Below are 16,413 nucleotides of genomic sequence, written 5' to 3' on the forward strand. Positions count from 1 at the left end.
AGGCAAGCAACATTTTGGAATCCTCCCTCTAGCTCATTAACACTGGGACCCGTCCCAGCCCACCAGTCAATAGGCACCAGTCCTGGGACATCCCACACCAAGTAGCTAGCTGAACATTGACACAGCTCCACCCACCAGCAGACCAACTCCCATAGGACCCCCTGAGCTCCTGGCCGCCCCAGGACCCAGCCCTGCCACCTGTAGGCTGACACCAGCTCTGGGACCACCAAGCTCTACAGCAAGAGACCACAGGACCCAGCTCTGACCATCAGCAGGCCGGCACGCCCCCCCCCCCCGAGGACATGACCTTATTCCCGCAGTGGGCAGACACCAGCCATGGGACCACTGGGCCCCAGCCCTGCCCACCAGTGGCCCAACACCAGCTCTGGGACACCTTGAGACTCTCAACCACCCCAATATCTGGCCCTGCCCACCAGGGATGACACTAACTCTGGGACACCCTGAATACCGCAGACAGCTTTGTCAGGAACTGGCCCCGCCCAGGAATCCCATTCCTGAGTATTTATCCAAAGAAAATGAAAACACTAATTTGAAAAGATACACATACCCGTAAGTTCATTGCAGCATTATTTACAGTAGCCAAGATATGGAAACAATCTGAGTGTTCATCAGTGGCTGAATGGATAAATAAGATGTGGTGCGTGTATATATGTATGTATGTGTGTGTATACACACACACACACACACACACACACACAATGAAATATTACTCAGCCACAAAAAAAGAATGAAATCTTGCCATTTGTGACAATATGGATGGGCCTAGAGGATATTATGTTAAGTGAAATAAATCAGACAGAGAAAGATAAATACTGTATGATTTCACTTATATATGGAATTTAAATAACAAAACAAATAAGAAACGTTGACAAAAGAGAAACCAGTCATAGATACAGAGAACAAACAGGTGCTTGCCATAGGGGAGAGGGGTGGGGGGAGTAGAGAAATAAGTGTGAGAGATTAAGAGGTACAAACTTTCAGTTACAAAATAAATGAGTCGTGGCTATGAAATGTACAGTGTGGAGAATACAGTCAGTAACTATGTAATATCTTTGTATGGTAGAGACTTACCATGGTGATCATTTTGAAATGTACAGAAATACTGAATCACTATGTTATGATACAGGAACTAACATAGTTCTGTAGGTCAATTACGCTTCAAAACAAACCAACTCATAGAAAAAGCAATAAGATGTGTGGTTACCAGAGGCAAGGGGTAGGAGGAGGGCGAACTGGATGAAGTTAGTCAAAAGGTATAAACTACCAGTTATAAGATACATAAGTACTAGGGATATAATGTGCAACATGATAAATATAATTAATACTCTTGTATGTTACATATGGAAATTGTTAACTGAGTAAATCCTAAGAGTTCTCCTCATAAAAAAATTTTTTTTCTATTCTTTTAATTCTGTATCTATAGAAGATGATGGATGTTTACTAAACTTATGCGGTAATCATTTCATGATGTAGGTAAGTCAAATCATTATGTTTACAGCTTAAACTTATACAGTGCTGTATGTCAATTATATCTCAATAAAACTGGAAGGGAAAAAAATAATGGATACCCAGTTATCCCATAGGAAAAAAAAAAGATCAATAAAACCGATTAACCTCTAGCCAGGCTGATTAAGGTATAAATTATAAATATCAAGAATGGGGGAGGTAACATCAATATAGATACTAATGAGTAAGAAGAGAGTATTTTGAACTTTATGTCATAAAACTCTACAATGTAGGTGAAACAGACACATTTCTTGAAAAAAATTAACAATCACTCAAAAATAATTAATTTGAATAGTCCCAAGTTTACTAAAGAAATGGAAATCGTAGTTAAAAATCTCCCACAAGCAAATACCAGCCCCAGTGGCTTCACTGGTGAATTCTACAAAATATTTAAGGAAGAATTAACACAGTTGTACTCAAACTATCATAAGTGTATACATATCAAACTTATCAAACTGTATACTTTAAAAGTATGCAATTTATTATATGCTAATTATATCTCAATAAAGCTGTTTTAAAAATATTCAGTTGATGGAAAGAATGGCAGGAGGGAGACAGACCTGCCAGAAGCCAGAGAAGCAGCAAAAATAAAAAGGAAAAAAATAAATAGAATGAGATCAAAGAAAAAAATTACAGAAAGAAAGAAAAGAGCAAGTTTAAGTAGTGATGAATCCAAGTTGTAAGAGGAAAAGGGCATTAAATCTAGAATAGATGATTAGAAACAGCACAGTAAAAGTTCTGGAAACTATCTGGATATTCACTTATTCCCCTAATTCCTAATCCTATGCAGAGTGAATATATAAGATTGTACTCTACTGTGTGTGCGTGTGTGTGTGTGTGTGTGTGTGTGTGTGTGTGTGTGTGTGTGTTGTGTGTGTCTTTAATTAGCATATCAGATCCACAGCACAAAACTGATAGAGTACTTTGGGTACTGCTGTATTTGCTGAGTGAATAAATATATTAGAAATTCTCCCATTTCTTCCATAACCTTATAATTTATAAAGAACTGCAAGTAAGTACAAATATTCTTCCTCAGATAACAAATTTTACAGCATTCCTAATTACCTAATGAGGAATTTTCCAATACTTCCTAGGTTTTTAAAAACTAGAAGATTATAATTGATCTTACCAAAAAATACTTGGGGAAGAGGAAATCACAAAATTAAGTACAGTTATAATAAAATTAAGTTCCACTCTAAACAGAAAACTCAAGATACCAAAGCCTTTAATGTAAAAAGTTAGAAAAGGATTGCATTCTACAATGCAATAAATAAATATATAAATAATAAATATAATTTATTTATATAAATATAAATATATTTTAATTTATATTAAAATATATATTTATAAATATATAAATATAAATAAATATATTTGTGAGATGCTTACCTGTATAGTCGCATTTCACTCAGCTTTATCGTTATCAAATCAATAATGGGTGGGGGGTTGATCTGACTCTCTGTTATCACATGGAACGTATTTTTCATTGTAATTAGTCCAAAATCAGCAACAAAAACATTTTCAGAAACTGGAGACTGTGGGATAACCACAACTGGGGCTTTGATGTCAACATCCAATGCCATTCTAGAACTCCTTTGTGCCAGTTCTTTTACACCAGTAGCAGCCATTTCTGCTGCCTGAACAGTTGCCTCTGCGAAGGCTTGTTTAGCTGCTTGAAAATTATCTATAAAAGCCTATAAAGAAAACAGAATTATATTCTTAAGGCTACCATTAATGAATAAAACTATTAAATGTATATTGATATTTCTGATTTTACCTCCATAAGAAAAATTTTCTCTTGGAACAACTAAGCATTATTTATTCAAAGTCTGACTTGTCTATATTAAACCGTAATTTTCTGCAATAAAGGTTGAGAAACACAAAGATACAAAAACACAGTAAAACAGTAAAAATCTAGTCCCTGGACCAAAGCAACATGTGGATGCTCCAATGTTTCACTGGCATCTATTTCCCTTTTTATCTCACTTTCCTTAATGGCTCAACAATCACACTGTACTTCCCTACACAACCACAATGGACAGAGAGCTTATTTACGTTTGTAAGATAAAACAGTAATAAAAATATGTCTGTCAAGAACTCTAAAGTTTTCTGATTCCTGAAATGTGGGAAAAATACTAAATGATATAAAATACACCCAGAATTATACTTAATTTTCATGTTTAATTAATTTCATGTTTTAATTATTTTCAATAATTTTTGAGTATAAAGCTATCACAAAAGGGCTCAGTGATATAATGCTTCTGAGTTATAAAAAGAAATTAGAAAAAATTAAACAAGAATACTTTTTCATTTTTACTTTTTTTGTACAAGAAAGTTTTTATGGCTATAGGAAAAACTGCATGATAACCTCAGTTTAAAAGATCACAAAAACAGCAACACTATTTATTTAGAATCAACTGATTATTTAGTTTATATACCACAACTTAGTTAAAAGAATGAATAGTGAAGTCATAGAGACAGGTATGACACAGGAAAAAACATCAGCTGACAGCAAGGGAAAAAAAAACAAAACTATGAAAGGCAGAAACAGAACTTAAATACCTCAGGGAAGTGTCATATAGGGATTAAATCTAAATCCCTCAAAGCCCCAAATATTCACAGAACTAGAATGCAATAGAAAACATAATTTTCTTAATGACCAAACCAAACTTCAATTATATATTTAGCACTTTTAGTTAGAGCTGGAAGTCAGGTAAAACACTCAAACTAATAATGTATAAAGAATTCAATTAATATAGATAACATATATGATATATAATATACACATATTTAATATGTTTATAAAATACATATTTCAATTAGCTAGAACATTCCCATGTGAAAATGATGTTATATAAACAGTATACTATACATTTCAGTCATGATATATGGTACCCAGAATATCTTGAAAAATCAGGACACAAAAAAATCAAGTAAGGAATGCTTCATCTATGCTTGATGCACAGCAAACACTTTCCAACTAGTAGGAAAGAATAAATAAAAAACCGATTAACATACTTACCAATACAGAATACAGAAATTTTGTGACAAGAACTACTTCAATGCAACCAACGGTTAAATTAACTTGACTGTCAAACACATTCATGTCTGTGTACGCAGAACCAGCAGTTGCACCCATATAAGAAACGATTCTGAAGCTGAAAACTTCTTTTCCAGTAATATAAACAGCCTTAATGAGAGAAAATTTAATTGTCAAAATCCACTTTCGAAATGATATGTCTTCAGTACAAAAATAAAGCAAACGCAAGGTATACACACATATCTGGAAAATCTTGTAAGTAGTCAAGCCAAGTACAAATAAGACAACAATTCTAACTTCTTTTTTTTTTTTTTGCGGTACGCGGGCCTCTCACTGTTGTGGCCTCTCCCGTTGCGGAGCACAGGCTCCGGACGCGCAGGCTCAGCGGCCATGGCTCAAGGGCCCAGCCGCTCCGCGGCATGTGGGATCTTCCCGGACCGGGGCATGAACCCACGTCCCCTGCATCGGCAGGCAGACTCTCAACCACTGCGCCACCAGGGAAGCCCCTAACTTCTTTATTAGAATCTACACTGCAAGTTTTTTCAAATCAGTAGTGGCAACTCCCTTTATGGGCCATGAAATCAATTTACTAGGTCTGGCAGAAGATTTTTTTAAATGGAAAAACAGAAAAAAAATCAGAATACACATTTTCATTTAGTGTGTATACATGTGTACTGAGAACTGCCACATAAAGGTATTTTTCAGTCACTGTCAAAACTTAATATAATCTATTTTCTTCATTTGAGATATGTGAATAATTATCCAGATCCTTCCAAGTAGTTTTCTCCTATCACTATACTTCTGTTCCTTACTAGTTTGTCAAGAGTCATCTCAATTGCCAAACAAGAATTACCTACAGCAGTATAATGTCTCAAACTCTGCAATACCAGTTAAAAATGGTGGAGATATTAGCAGATGTGAAATGTCAAAAATATTCTGAAAGATAAACAGAGCACTCACTAACTTAGTTTATAGCTTTCTTGACCCTCTAAATGCTAGAAGTAAGGCAGAGGGCTGAAGAATCATCAAGAAGTAAATGAATTCCAACCATGGAACAAAAAAACCCCGGGAATCAAGGATAGTTGTCTGAAGGTTGAGATGTAAGATGAGACTAAGCAGAAGTCTGTAGGAATTCTGCTTCTGCCTAGGATGTAGAATGCTGGAGAGACAGTTACTCCAAACCTTAAGAACAAGAAAAACAAAAACAGATAAACTACAAAATCATAACTTTTCTTAAAACCATTAGAAATCTGAGGTCACAAGCCAACTAAGCAGCCTAAAATCTAAAGAAAAAAGATACCTTCAAGAGAGAACCTTAAGCACCAGCTCACCTGTGGTAAGGGGCAGAAGAAAAGAGCTGTCAGATACCATACAAGCTAAGTAAGAAGTCAGATAAAATGGTAAAGGTTGACTATGAACTTATAATGTGACATACAGAATCCCTGGGAGTCACAGACACAAGAGGAGCTCACACTTAGTTGCAAGCACTTCATTGTGTGCTTTCTGCTGGGAGCTCCTGAGAGACTGGGGCCAGAGTGGAATACCAGAGGAAGCTTTCCTTGGTACAACCCTCAAAGAGAGGAGAAGCCTCCACTCTAGAAAAGGCCCAAAGTTCCATCAGGATTATTCTCTTAGAACAGAAGCCTTAAGAAACTAGCAGACAGGCAGTAACCTTGTTGCCCTCAGAGCACAGGTGAAGATACCATACCCTAGAGGAAAAGATAAAATTCCCTCTACACCCGGGGGAAGAAACCGTTCTGGGACCCATTATAGAGCACCTTCTACTGGAGCAGGAAGGCATACTCTCCCATACAGGAGCTACCAAAGATCTGAGTCAAATGCCATGGGAGGGATGGACAGGATCACCAAGAATGCCCCATTTCTGAGACCTGGAGAAACAGATCTGGCTAGACTGAACCTGAACTAGGACAAATGACAAGGCTACCTAAAACATCTTCCCACTCTACCGCCACCCCCAAATACCATCAAGATGGCAAGCTCTACGAAAAAGCAGCAGTAGACTCTAAACATCAAGGAAAGAGCCAAGAGTATGGAAAGAGAACTTTCTGAGGTACAAGAGTAGAGGAAAAGTCAACAGCATAGTATGAAGCAGCACTCCAACAAAAATTCCCCCACATAGCTGAAGGAATGTGAGGCAGTGGTATATTGAAGGGAATCATATTAAACAAGAAAACTCAAACCCAGTTCAGCTCTCCATTAACTGGATTCAATCCCCCATGTTAATAGACTAGCAGAAAAAGGAGGCACACTCACTTTCAGACATAAATACTATTCACTTCTGTCTCTATTATCCTATATATGATGTCTGACAGTCAATCATTAGTTATGAAACAACCCAAAAAGCAAGAAGAAAATAAATGACAAAGCAATCAACAGAATCAGACTTGCTTATAACATAGATGTTGGAACTTTCAGCCGGTGGATTTTGAATTATTATGATTACTAAGGTAAGTGCTTCTAGTGGAAAACATGGAAAATATGAATGAACAGACCGAAGAATATGAGCAGAGAAATGGAAAATGGAAAAAAGACTCAAAGGGAAATATTAAAGATTAAAAAAACATGGTAATAGATGAAGAATACTTTCAATGGGTTTATTAGCATATTCAACGGAGCCAAGGACAAAATCAGTGAACTTAAAAATAGGTCAAAAGAAATTACACAAGTGAAACATAATGAGGAAAGAATGGGAAGAGTGGAACAGAGGATCCAAAGGTTATGGGACAATATCTAACAGGAATCTAATAAGAATATTTGGAACCCAAGAGGGAGAAGAATAGGGAGGAGGCGGAGGAGGAAGAGGAGGTGAGGAAGCGAGAGAGGTGGAAGCAGGACTATTTGAAAAGGTATAAAAAATATTGAGACAGATCCAGAAAACTCTGAACAGGACAAATATGAAAATATACTTTCATATACCTAGCATACCATACACAAATTCTCAAGGCAGTCAGATAAAGATGAGAAATTATGTACACCTAGCAAAAATATCACTCAGAAAATGAAGGTGAAATAAAAGCCTTTTTTTTTTCCAGTTCTGATGCCTCCTTCCTGCCAAAAGATGAAATAAATCGTAACCTGCAGACTTGCATCATAAGAAATGATTAAGTTCTTCGAGTAGAAATACAAATAACAGAATTTTGAAGGTACATGAAGAAATGAGTTCCGGAAATAGTTAGAATAAAGGTAAATACATCTCTTATAAAAAATTAATTGCTCTAAAGAAAACTGACTAAACCCCGATTGGTAGGTATACATTGTGGACTTTCAGCATACACAAAAGTAAAATATATTACAATAATACTGTGATAGGCAAGAAGTAGGAATTGACAGTATAGCACTGTTAAGATATCACTGTTAAGATACTACATAAAGCAGTAAAATATCAATGGAAGGTAGACTGTAATATCCCCGATACTATTAATCGATAAAAAACAATATCTTCCATAAGTCACATGAGTGACTTGTGACTATCCCCCTTGAGCCCAACAGAAGAGAAGAAATTTTCATAAGACAGTGTTTAGTGCACAGAGGTTGTGGCCTAGGAGACAACAGGTATAGATAAGGGGTAAATAAAACACCATACTGAAAAAATGGGTATTTTAAGTAAAAATCTGTAAATTGAAATGTAAGGTCCCCACATTCTTCAACCAACTGGCTCCCTGAATCTAGACTGTCAGGCCTATACTTATAGTACTTTTCTAAAAGGAAAATGACTGGCCTGAGAGAGGGGAAAAAAACCACAAACTTTAGATACTCAAGTTTTGAGGCCATCAAATCACTACATTACTGACTGACCATCTACCATGATGTCCACCTGTCCCAACTCCTGCCCACAAAAAGCTTCCAATCAGCTCTGAATATCTAGGCAAAATTACAAAGTCCTTCTAGGAGAAAGAAAGTGAAACTGTCATCAGAATTATAAGCAGCAATGTGATTGAACACTAGGCCAGAAGACACAGAATAACATGTTTAAGATCATCTAGAAAAAAAAAATGCAAGCTAAAGAATCAAAATCCAGCCAAAGTACTCTGTAAATATAAATGTAATGCAACATACAGACACTCATGGAGTACTATTCTTATGACTATGAGCCCTGCCTACAGAATCTACCAGGGAATAAACTTTTAAGTAGCCAAAATTTTGAAGATGTCAGCATAAAGACTGGTGAAAACTCCCATTTAATAAAGAAGAAATGTTTGAATCAGAATATTATCATTTTGCAATCCTTAATGAAATAATGGTTTTTAACATTAAAAAACGACAGCTAGACACTGTGCACCCTTTGAAAATACACAACACCAACTATGAAGTATTCTTGCCCTCCCCAGCCCCTGTAAAAAAAAAACCAAAAATAACCCTGAATCTCACTGAATGAGGTTTAACTATCAATTTACAGGAAATACAGAGAATAGAGGAACATGTTAAATATCACGAGAACACAATCAGCACAAGTTGATGGAAAATTCTACAAAACAAATAGGATAGCAACAAATGGCAAGGGAGAGAAAGAGATAGAAAATTATAGATTAAAACAGACTTGAGAGGCATATTAATCAAAACGTACTGTATGGACCTCCTCTGGATCTGATCTAAACAAACTAAAGGAAAAAAATTATGAGACACTCAAGGAAATATGAGAACTCACTGGATGGTTGATAACATTAAGAAATAACTGTGCCACCGGTCAGAATGGCCATCATCAAAAAATCTACAAACAAGAAATGCTGGAGAGGGTGTGGAGAAAAGGGAACCCTCCTACACTGTTGGTGGGAATGTAAATTGATACAGCCACTATGGAGAACAGTATGGAGATTCCTTAAAAAACTTAAAATAGAACTACCATACCACCCAGCAATCCCACTACTAGACATATACCCTGAGAAAATCATAATTCAAAAAGAGTCATGTACCACAATGTTCACTGCAGCACTATTTAAAACAGCCAGGACAGGGTAGCAACCTAAGTGTCCATCGACAGACGAATGGATAAAGAAGATGTGGCACATATATACAATGGAATATTACTCAGCCATAAAAAGAAACGAAATTGAGTTATTTGTAGTGAGGTGGATGGACCTAGAGTCTGTCATACAGAGTAAAGTAAGTCAGAAAAAGAAAAACAAATACCATATGCTAACACATATATATGGAATCTAAAAAAAAATGGTTCTGAAGAACATAGGGGCAGGACAGGAATAAAGACTCAGATGTAGAGAACGGACTTGAGGACACGGGGAGGGGAAGGGTAAGCTGGGACGAAGTGAGAGAGTGGCATGGACATATATACACTACCAAATGTCAAATAGATAGCTATTGGGAAGCAGATGCATAGCACAGGGAGATCAGCTCGGTGCTCTGTGACCACCTAGAGGGGTGGGATAAGGAGGGTGGGAGGGAGACGCAAAAGGGAGGAGATATGGGGATTTATGTATATGTATAGCTGATTCACTTTGTTATAAAGCAGAAACTAACACACCATTGTAAAGCAATTATACTCCAATAAAGATGTTTATAAAAAAGAAATAATTGTGCCCAGCCCCAGGCCGGGAGGCCCACATGGGGGAACTGCAGGCTGGGGCCCCTCTGGACGATGGCAGCGGCTGGACAGGAAGTGAGGAAGGAAGCGAGGAGGGCACTGGCGGCAGTGAGGGGGTGGGGGGAGACAGGGGCCCAGGCACAGAGGGTGTATGGAGTCCAGACATCAAACAGAGCTTCCAGGAGGCCCTGGCCATCTACCTACCCTGTGGCTGGTGGAAAATCATCCTGTCTGATGAAGGCAAGATATATGGTCAGAATGAACTGATTGCCCGCTACATCAAGGTGAGAACGAGGAAGACTCAAACTTGCAAACAGATCTCTAGTCATATCCAGGTTTTGGCCTGAAGGAAATCGAGGGAAATGCAGTCCAAGCTCAAGGACCAGGTTTTCAAGGACAAAGCTTTCCAGACAATGGCCACCATGTCCTCGGCCCAGCTCATCTCAGCACCTTCCCTGAAAGCCAAACTTGGTCCCGCCGGTCCTCAGGCCCCAGAGCTTTTCCAGTTTTGGTTGGGGGGTTCTGGGCTCCCCTGGAATGTTCTAGATGTGAAGCCATTCTCGCAGACACTGTTCTCCTTGTCACTGACTCCTCCTGACCTCCCAGTGTACGAGCCCCCCCAAGCCCTCTCACCTCCTGCTTTGCCTCCACCTGCCCCATCAGCCCCAGCCTGGCAGGCTCGGGCTCTGGGCACTGCTCGGTTGCAGCTGGTGGAGTTCTCGGCTTTTTGGAACCTCTGGATGCAGCTGACTCTTACCAGAGGCACCTGGTTGTACACAGCAGCCAGCACTACCCCAGCCCCAAAGCGCCCCCTTCGGGAGTGTGAACGTCCGGCAGATCTATGACAAATTCCCTAAGAAAAAGGGCGGTCTGCGGGAGCTGTATGACTGTGGGCCCCCCACGCCTTCTTCCTGGTCAAGTGTTGGGAGGACCTGACCTGGGGGCCGAGTGGTGAGGAGGTGGGGGCCAGCAGCAGCAGTGGTGGCTTCTATCTAGTGAGCAGCCAGTACAAGAGCCTGGAGCACATGACCCTCACCTGTTCCTCCTGTTCCAAAGAAGAAGGTCTGCTTCTTTGGCAAGCAGGTGGTGGAGAAGGTGGGGACGGAGCATGCCCAGCTGGAGGACGGGAGGTTCATGTACTGTCTGCTGCGCTCACCCACGTGCAAGTACCTGGTGAATTTCCTGCACAAGCTTTGGCAGCTACCCGAGCGCTATATGATGAACAGTGTCCTGGAGAACTTCACCATCCTCCAGTGGTGACAAAGACACCCAGGAACTGCTGCTCTGCACCACCCACGTCTTCGAGGTCTCCACCAGTGAGCGGGGCGTCCAGCACCACATTTACCGCCTGGTCAGGGACTGAAGGGGGACCCCAGAAGTGGCCCACCCCCGGAATACCCTCCTCCCAGGAAGGATCTCCAGCTTTCCTCACGTTTCTTCCTTGGGGAGGGGGCTGCTCCCTGTTAGGACCTTAAAAGGTGGGTGGTGAGTTGAATGGGTTGGGACTGAGAAGAAAGTATGGATCCTGATATTGGGACCTCACAGGGGTGTCTGAAAGGACAGATCACTCCAGAGCATTTGACACTGGGGGCAGGAGTGAGACAACCCCTGGAACAGCACTGGTTTCTGTCTCTGACAGGCACCCTTCCCCTTCTCTGTTTTGGATGTTTTGGAAGGCCCCAGTTACACACTGGCTTGTCGCTCTCTGTTTTTCAGGGCCCTCTTCTTCCCAATCTGCCTCTCCTTACCAGCCCCATCCTGGGACCCTGATACCAAATTTTGAAGGTTAACCCTTTCTGTGCAGGAGTAAAGCCAGCTGGGCCCTGGAATTTTTTTTTTTTAACATTACAAGAGATATTCATAAGCGGGTGTTAGGGCCATGACATTTTCTCAGCTGGACAAGCCGGTGGGGTGAGGCTTTTAAATCTGATGTCGCCTTCTGAACAAGCTGTGGCGCTGGGCTGTGTTGCCTCCTTCTCCTCTCCTCCCCGCAAAGTGTGTTCTGACAGAGGATAAAGCTATTTTACCAAAAAAGAAAGAAAGAAAGAAAGAAAGAAAGAATTGCTTGCTTTTTAAAGGCGAAATACCAATGGGTTTTTTTTCCTTTGGTAGACCGTGAAAGATTCTAAAATTTATATTTATATATGTAAACGCAAAAGTCCAGGAACAGCCAAGACATTATTGAAGAAAACAAACAAGATGGAAGATGAATTATAAAACTTAAGAATTAAGCTCAATAATTCAGTTTGGAATTGAAAGGCAGTATAAAATAGTTGTTAAGAGCATAAACTACAGAGCCTGAATGCCTGTTACATCCAGGATGTTAGATGAAGCTCTACTAGATATGTGACCTCAAGAAAAACCTTTATGTGCTTCAGTTTCTTTATCCATAATATTGGAAAATGAAATTCTGATCTAAATGACATTTGTGAAGATTAAATAACTTAATATTTATGAAGCATTTAGAACACTATCTAGCACCAAGTAAGGACTATATGTATGTTTGGTACTGATTCAAGGATAAGTAAACCAATGGAACACAAAAGAGAGCCCAGAAATAAATCTATCCATATATCTACTTAATATTTAATAGATATAGTACTGTATACAAGTAAGAAAAGGATAGCTATTTAAATAAATGATACTAGGAAAAAAACAACCCCGTGTGAAAAAAAAAATGAAATTGGACCCCAGCCTCAATTATATAGAAAAATCAATTCCAAGTAGGATGAAAGACCTAACAGTGAAAGGCAAAATTATATAACTTTTAGAAGGTCACATAGGGGAATAACTTTATGAATTCAGGGGATGGAATGATTTAGAAGACAAAATTCTCAAACCAAAAAAGAATGATAAATTCAACTTCATTAAAATTAATAACTTTTGTTCATCAAAAGACATCATAACCAAACTGGGAGTAACTATTTGAAACACAAACTAAGCAAGGAATAATGTATAAAATATTAAATGATTTCCTACAAATCAATAAAGAAAAAAATAAACATTCCTTCCTCTAAAATTGATAAATTAAACCAGGTGTCAGCAAACTACAAACAGCAGGATTAGGTAAAAATGGTTTACATACTTTTAAGTAGTTAAAAAATATCTAAATAATATTTTGTGACATATGCAAATTATATGAAATTTACATTTTATTATCCATAAAATAAAATATTACTGGAACACAGCCAAATCACTCATTTACACAAATGACTGCTTTCACACTACAAGAGCAGGGCTGAATAGTTGCAACAAAAACTTCATGGCCCACAAAGCCTAAAACACAATCTGGCTATTCACAGAAAAAGTTTACTGGCACCTGAGTTAAACTAATAGGCATCTCATAGAAGAGCAAGTATAAATAGTCTATAAGTATATGAAAAGATGTGCAATTTCATTAGTGTGGTAAGAAAAATACAAACTGAAAACACCATATCATACACTCCAGATCTTCAAAAAATGTAATATCTGACAATTCCAAGCACTGGCATTGAAATGAAATACCAGATCTCTCTTCCACTGCTCCTGGGAGTACATATGCCACTAGAAATAGATTCTCTGAAAAATGAGAATATGCATGAGATATGTCCAAGAACATATCAGGAGACATGTATTGATACAAGACTAGTTACAGAAGCAATACTCATAAAAACAAAAGAGTAGAAACCAAATATCCATCAACAGAACAATGAATAAATAACCAGTGGTAATAAAAATGAACGAACTATACCTACAAACGTCAACATGGATACACCTCAAAAATATAATGAATGATAAGATGCAAGGCTAAAGAAATACATATAAAATATGATCTCCTTTAAAAAGGGGAGTGCAAGATGAAACAACGTGTTACGTAAGGATTCATACATAGTTGGTAACATTTATTAAAAATACAAAAAGCCGGACATAGTTAACTCTCCAAGGAGACAGTACAATAAAGTCAAATTAGGGCATACTGGTGACTTCTGGGGTATGTTCTATTACCTGGCTTGAGGGTTGGGTATAAAGGTATTTGTTTTACTGTTCTTCTTTACGTTATATTACTTGCTTTTGTGTATATGCTATATTTCAAAATAAAACATATTTCCAAATACCACAAAACTGGGCAATATATTGTTTAAGGATGCAAAAATATAAGGTTAAAAACTACAATGAAGAGTAAGGAGGAAAAAAAGCAAGGATATACAGTTTATATAATAGCTTGTTATCATCTCAATTTTTAATAAAAATATGTAAGAACAATAGAAACAAAACCATATGTGCAAAAATTCCAAAAAAGATCCACATTATCAAATCTCACTCAAGAAGAACAAGAAAATCTGATTAGACTTACATCAAGTAAAGAAATGGAACAGTAATTAAAAATTCTTCCCCACAGAAAACCTCAAAGCCACACAGCTTCACTGCTGAGTTCCATCAAACACTTAAGGAAGACGTAATATATACCAATTCTACATAAATCTTTCAGAAAACAGATGAGAAAACACTTCCAAATTCATTTTATGAAGCCAATATTAGCCTGATACTAAAGACAGGAAAGTATAAAACAGTTAGAAATACTGGTGTACCTACCACCAAGAATTAACAAGCTTAACAACTGGATAAATTTTTAAACACTCATAATTTACAGTGATATTTTATTTCATGAGAATGTCAGGTCAGCTAGAATCTTTTTCAGGTTATGGCACACGTAAATAACAGTATCTGTACAATGATACTAGTATAAATGAATGCTGCTCCAGGACAGAGTCAAATAATCTGAGAACTCTAGTCCTTTCTCCAGCTGCGCAGAAAGCTGAAGGGCTCAATATATTATACTTAAAACCCACTCAGGGCACCATAGTGTGTCATGGAACAGTAATTACAAAGCTCTGATCCAGGGCAAAAAGATTATGTCTCTTTGGTTCCTTGACACGTGGAGAGTTATGAAGGTAGTTTGTTTAAAAATCATATACATTGGAATCAAAGTCAAGAAATATGGAAAGGAAAATGGGGTGGGACAAGAAGACACAAGTGAGAAACTTCATTTTGTAGCTTTTCTTAAGTTGGATTTTTAACCTTAAAGATGCGTTAAAAATAAAATTACAGAGAAACAAAGTAAATGTCTTAGGTTATAATATCAGTTCCATTACTAACTACTTGTATGACTTGTAGTAGATTCATTTATTTATATTAGCTTTACTTTCTAAATAGGACAAATAAAATGGACAATCTACTTCCTAAACGCTCTAATACTATAATTTTTCAAATAAAAGCAATGGAAGCAAATCAAACCATGGCTTCTGAAAAATTTCTTGTTCTTTATTCCTATAAGCCATGTACCTTTGATGTTTTGGGGACTCTTGTTATCTCATGCTAACAAAACACAATAAGAAAATATAAGGCATAAGAATTTTTATTTAACATAAAAATCAGGTCATCACTGTATCTCATCAGTATTATTTGCTAATAAGCCTATACATCTATTTCCTTTCTTCCTGTCACATTCCGAACTTTGACCTCCTGACTCAACAAGTACCTCAGCCTTTTCTAATGCTACTATTTGATGTTCTCTTCACTCCTTTAAATATACCACCTTATCCAGATGCTCCACTGTTTAAAAATTACCTGTCCAACTCCACAACTGTATCTAGTCCAAGAACCTTACTCTCTGGTACCCAGTAACAACAAAAGGACCTATCCTTCAACCACTAGCCACCTAGTTCCAAGGACTCTCTTAACATTATAATGCTACGTTAGTAAGTATCCATGAAAATAAACTTTAAAAAAAAAATCTCGTTTATTCAATCTGACTTCATATCCTCTGCTCTGAAATCTGAAATGCATTACAAGGTTCATAATACTTCAAAATAGCAAAAAGAAAATAATGCATTTGCTACTCCCCTCCCCCCTTCCCCACAAAAGCACTCCACAACTAAGTTCCAGCAGTATCACTTGTACTAATTTCATTTATGAGATACTTAATCGTCATTTTACAAATAAACAGATTCTGAGATTAGGCCACCCAACTACTGAAGAGCAGGGCTAAAATAAGAACCTAATTATGCCTAACTTCAAAGCCCATGGACCTACTAAGACACACTGCTAAAATCCGATGACTGTTTAATTTATACCTATGAACAATCTTAAAGGACAATTATATTTAATAATGTTAATGAATAGAAACAAATTCATACCTTTTTGTATACAGCTGCTATATCGGAATCCAGAACAATTATATTCCTTAGCTTTGCATTTATTTCAGTCACTGATGGCCTCATAATCATCTCAGAATCAAGCCCTAAGGGAA

General features: G+C 37.8%; 1 protein-coding gene and 1 pseudogene across 4 annotated transcripts in view; one reads left to right on the forward strand and one right to left on the reverse strand.

Annotated features, from left to right (window-relative positions):
• The window catches only part of VPS13A (vacuolar protein sorting 13 homolog A), a 238,885-nt gene that overhangs the window by 116,313 nt on the left and 106,159 nt on the right, over nucleotides 1-16,413 (reverse strand). For all 3 annotated transcript variants that reach the window (XM_082843241.1, XM_082843242.1, XM_082843240.1), the window contains exons 31-33: nucleotides 16,301-16,404; nucleotides 4,550-4,717; nucleotides 2,917-3,221 (exon numbers count right to left, since the gene is read on the reverse strand). In XM_082843241.1, the coding sequence (XP_082699367.1) occupies nucleotides 2,917-3,221; nucleotides 4,550-4,717; nucleotides 16,301-16,404 (577 nt within the window). The remainder of the gene's footprint in view (nucleotides 1-2,916; nucleotides 3,222-4,549; nucleotides 4,718-16,300; nucleotides 16,405-16,413) is intronic.
• LOC309964325 (transcriptional enhancer factor TEF-4-like) lies at nucleotides 10,145-11,487 on the forward strand (annotated as a pseudogene). The gene has a single exon. The product of its transcript is annotated as a transcriptional enhancer factor TEF-4-like (transcript).

This window comes from Leucopleurus acutus, assembly GCF_964270905.1.
Source record: "Leucopleurus acutus genome assembly, chromosome: 7".
NCBI classification, from domain to species: Eukaryota; Metazoa; Chordata; class Mammalia; order Artiodactyla; family Delphinidae; genus Leucopleurus; species Leucopleurus acutus.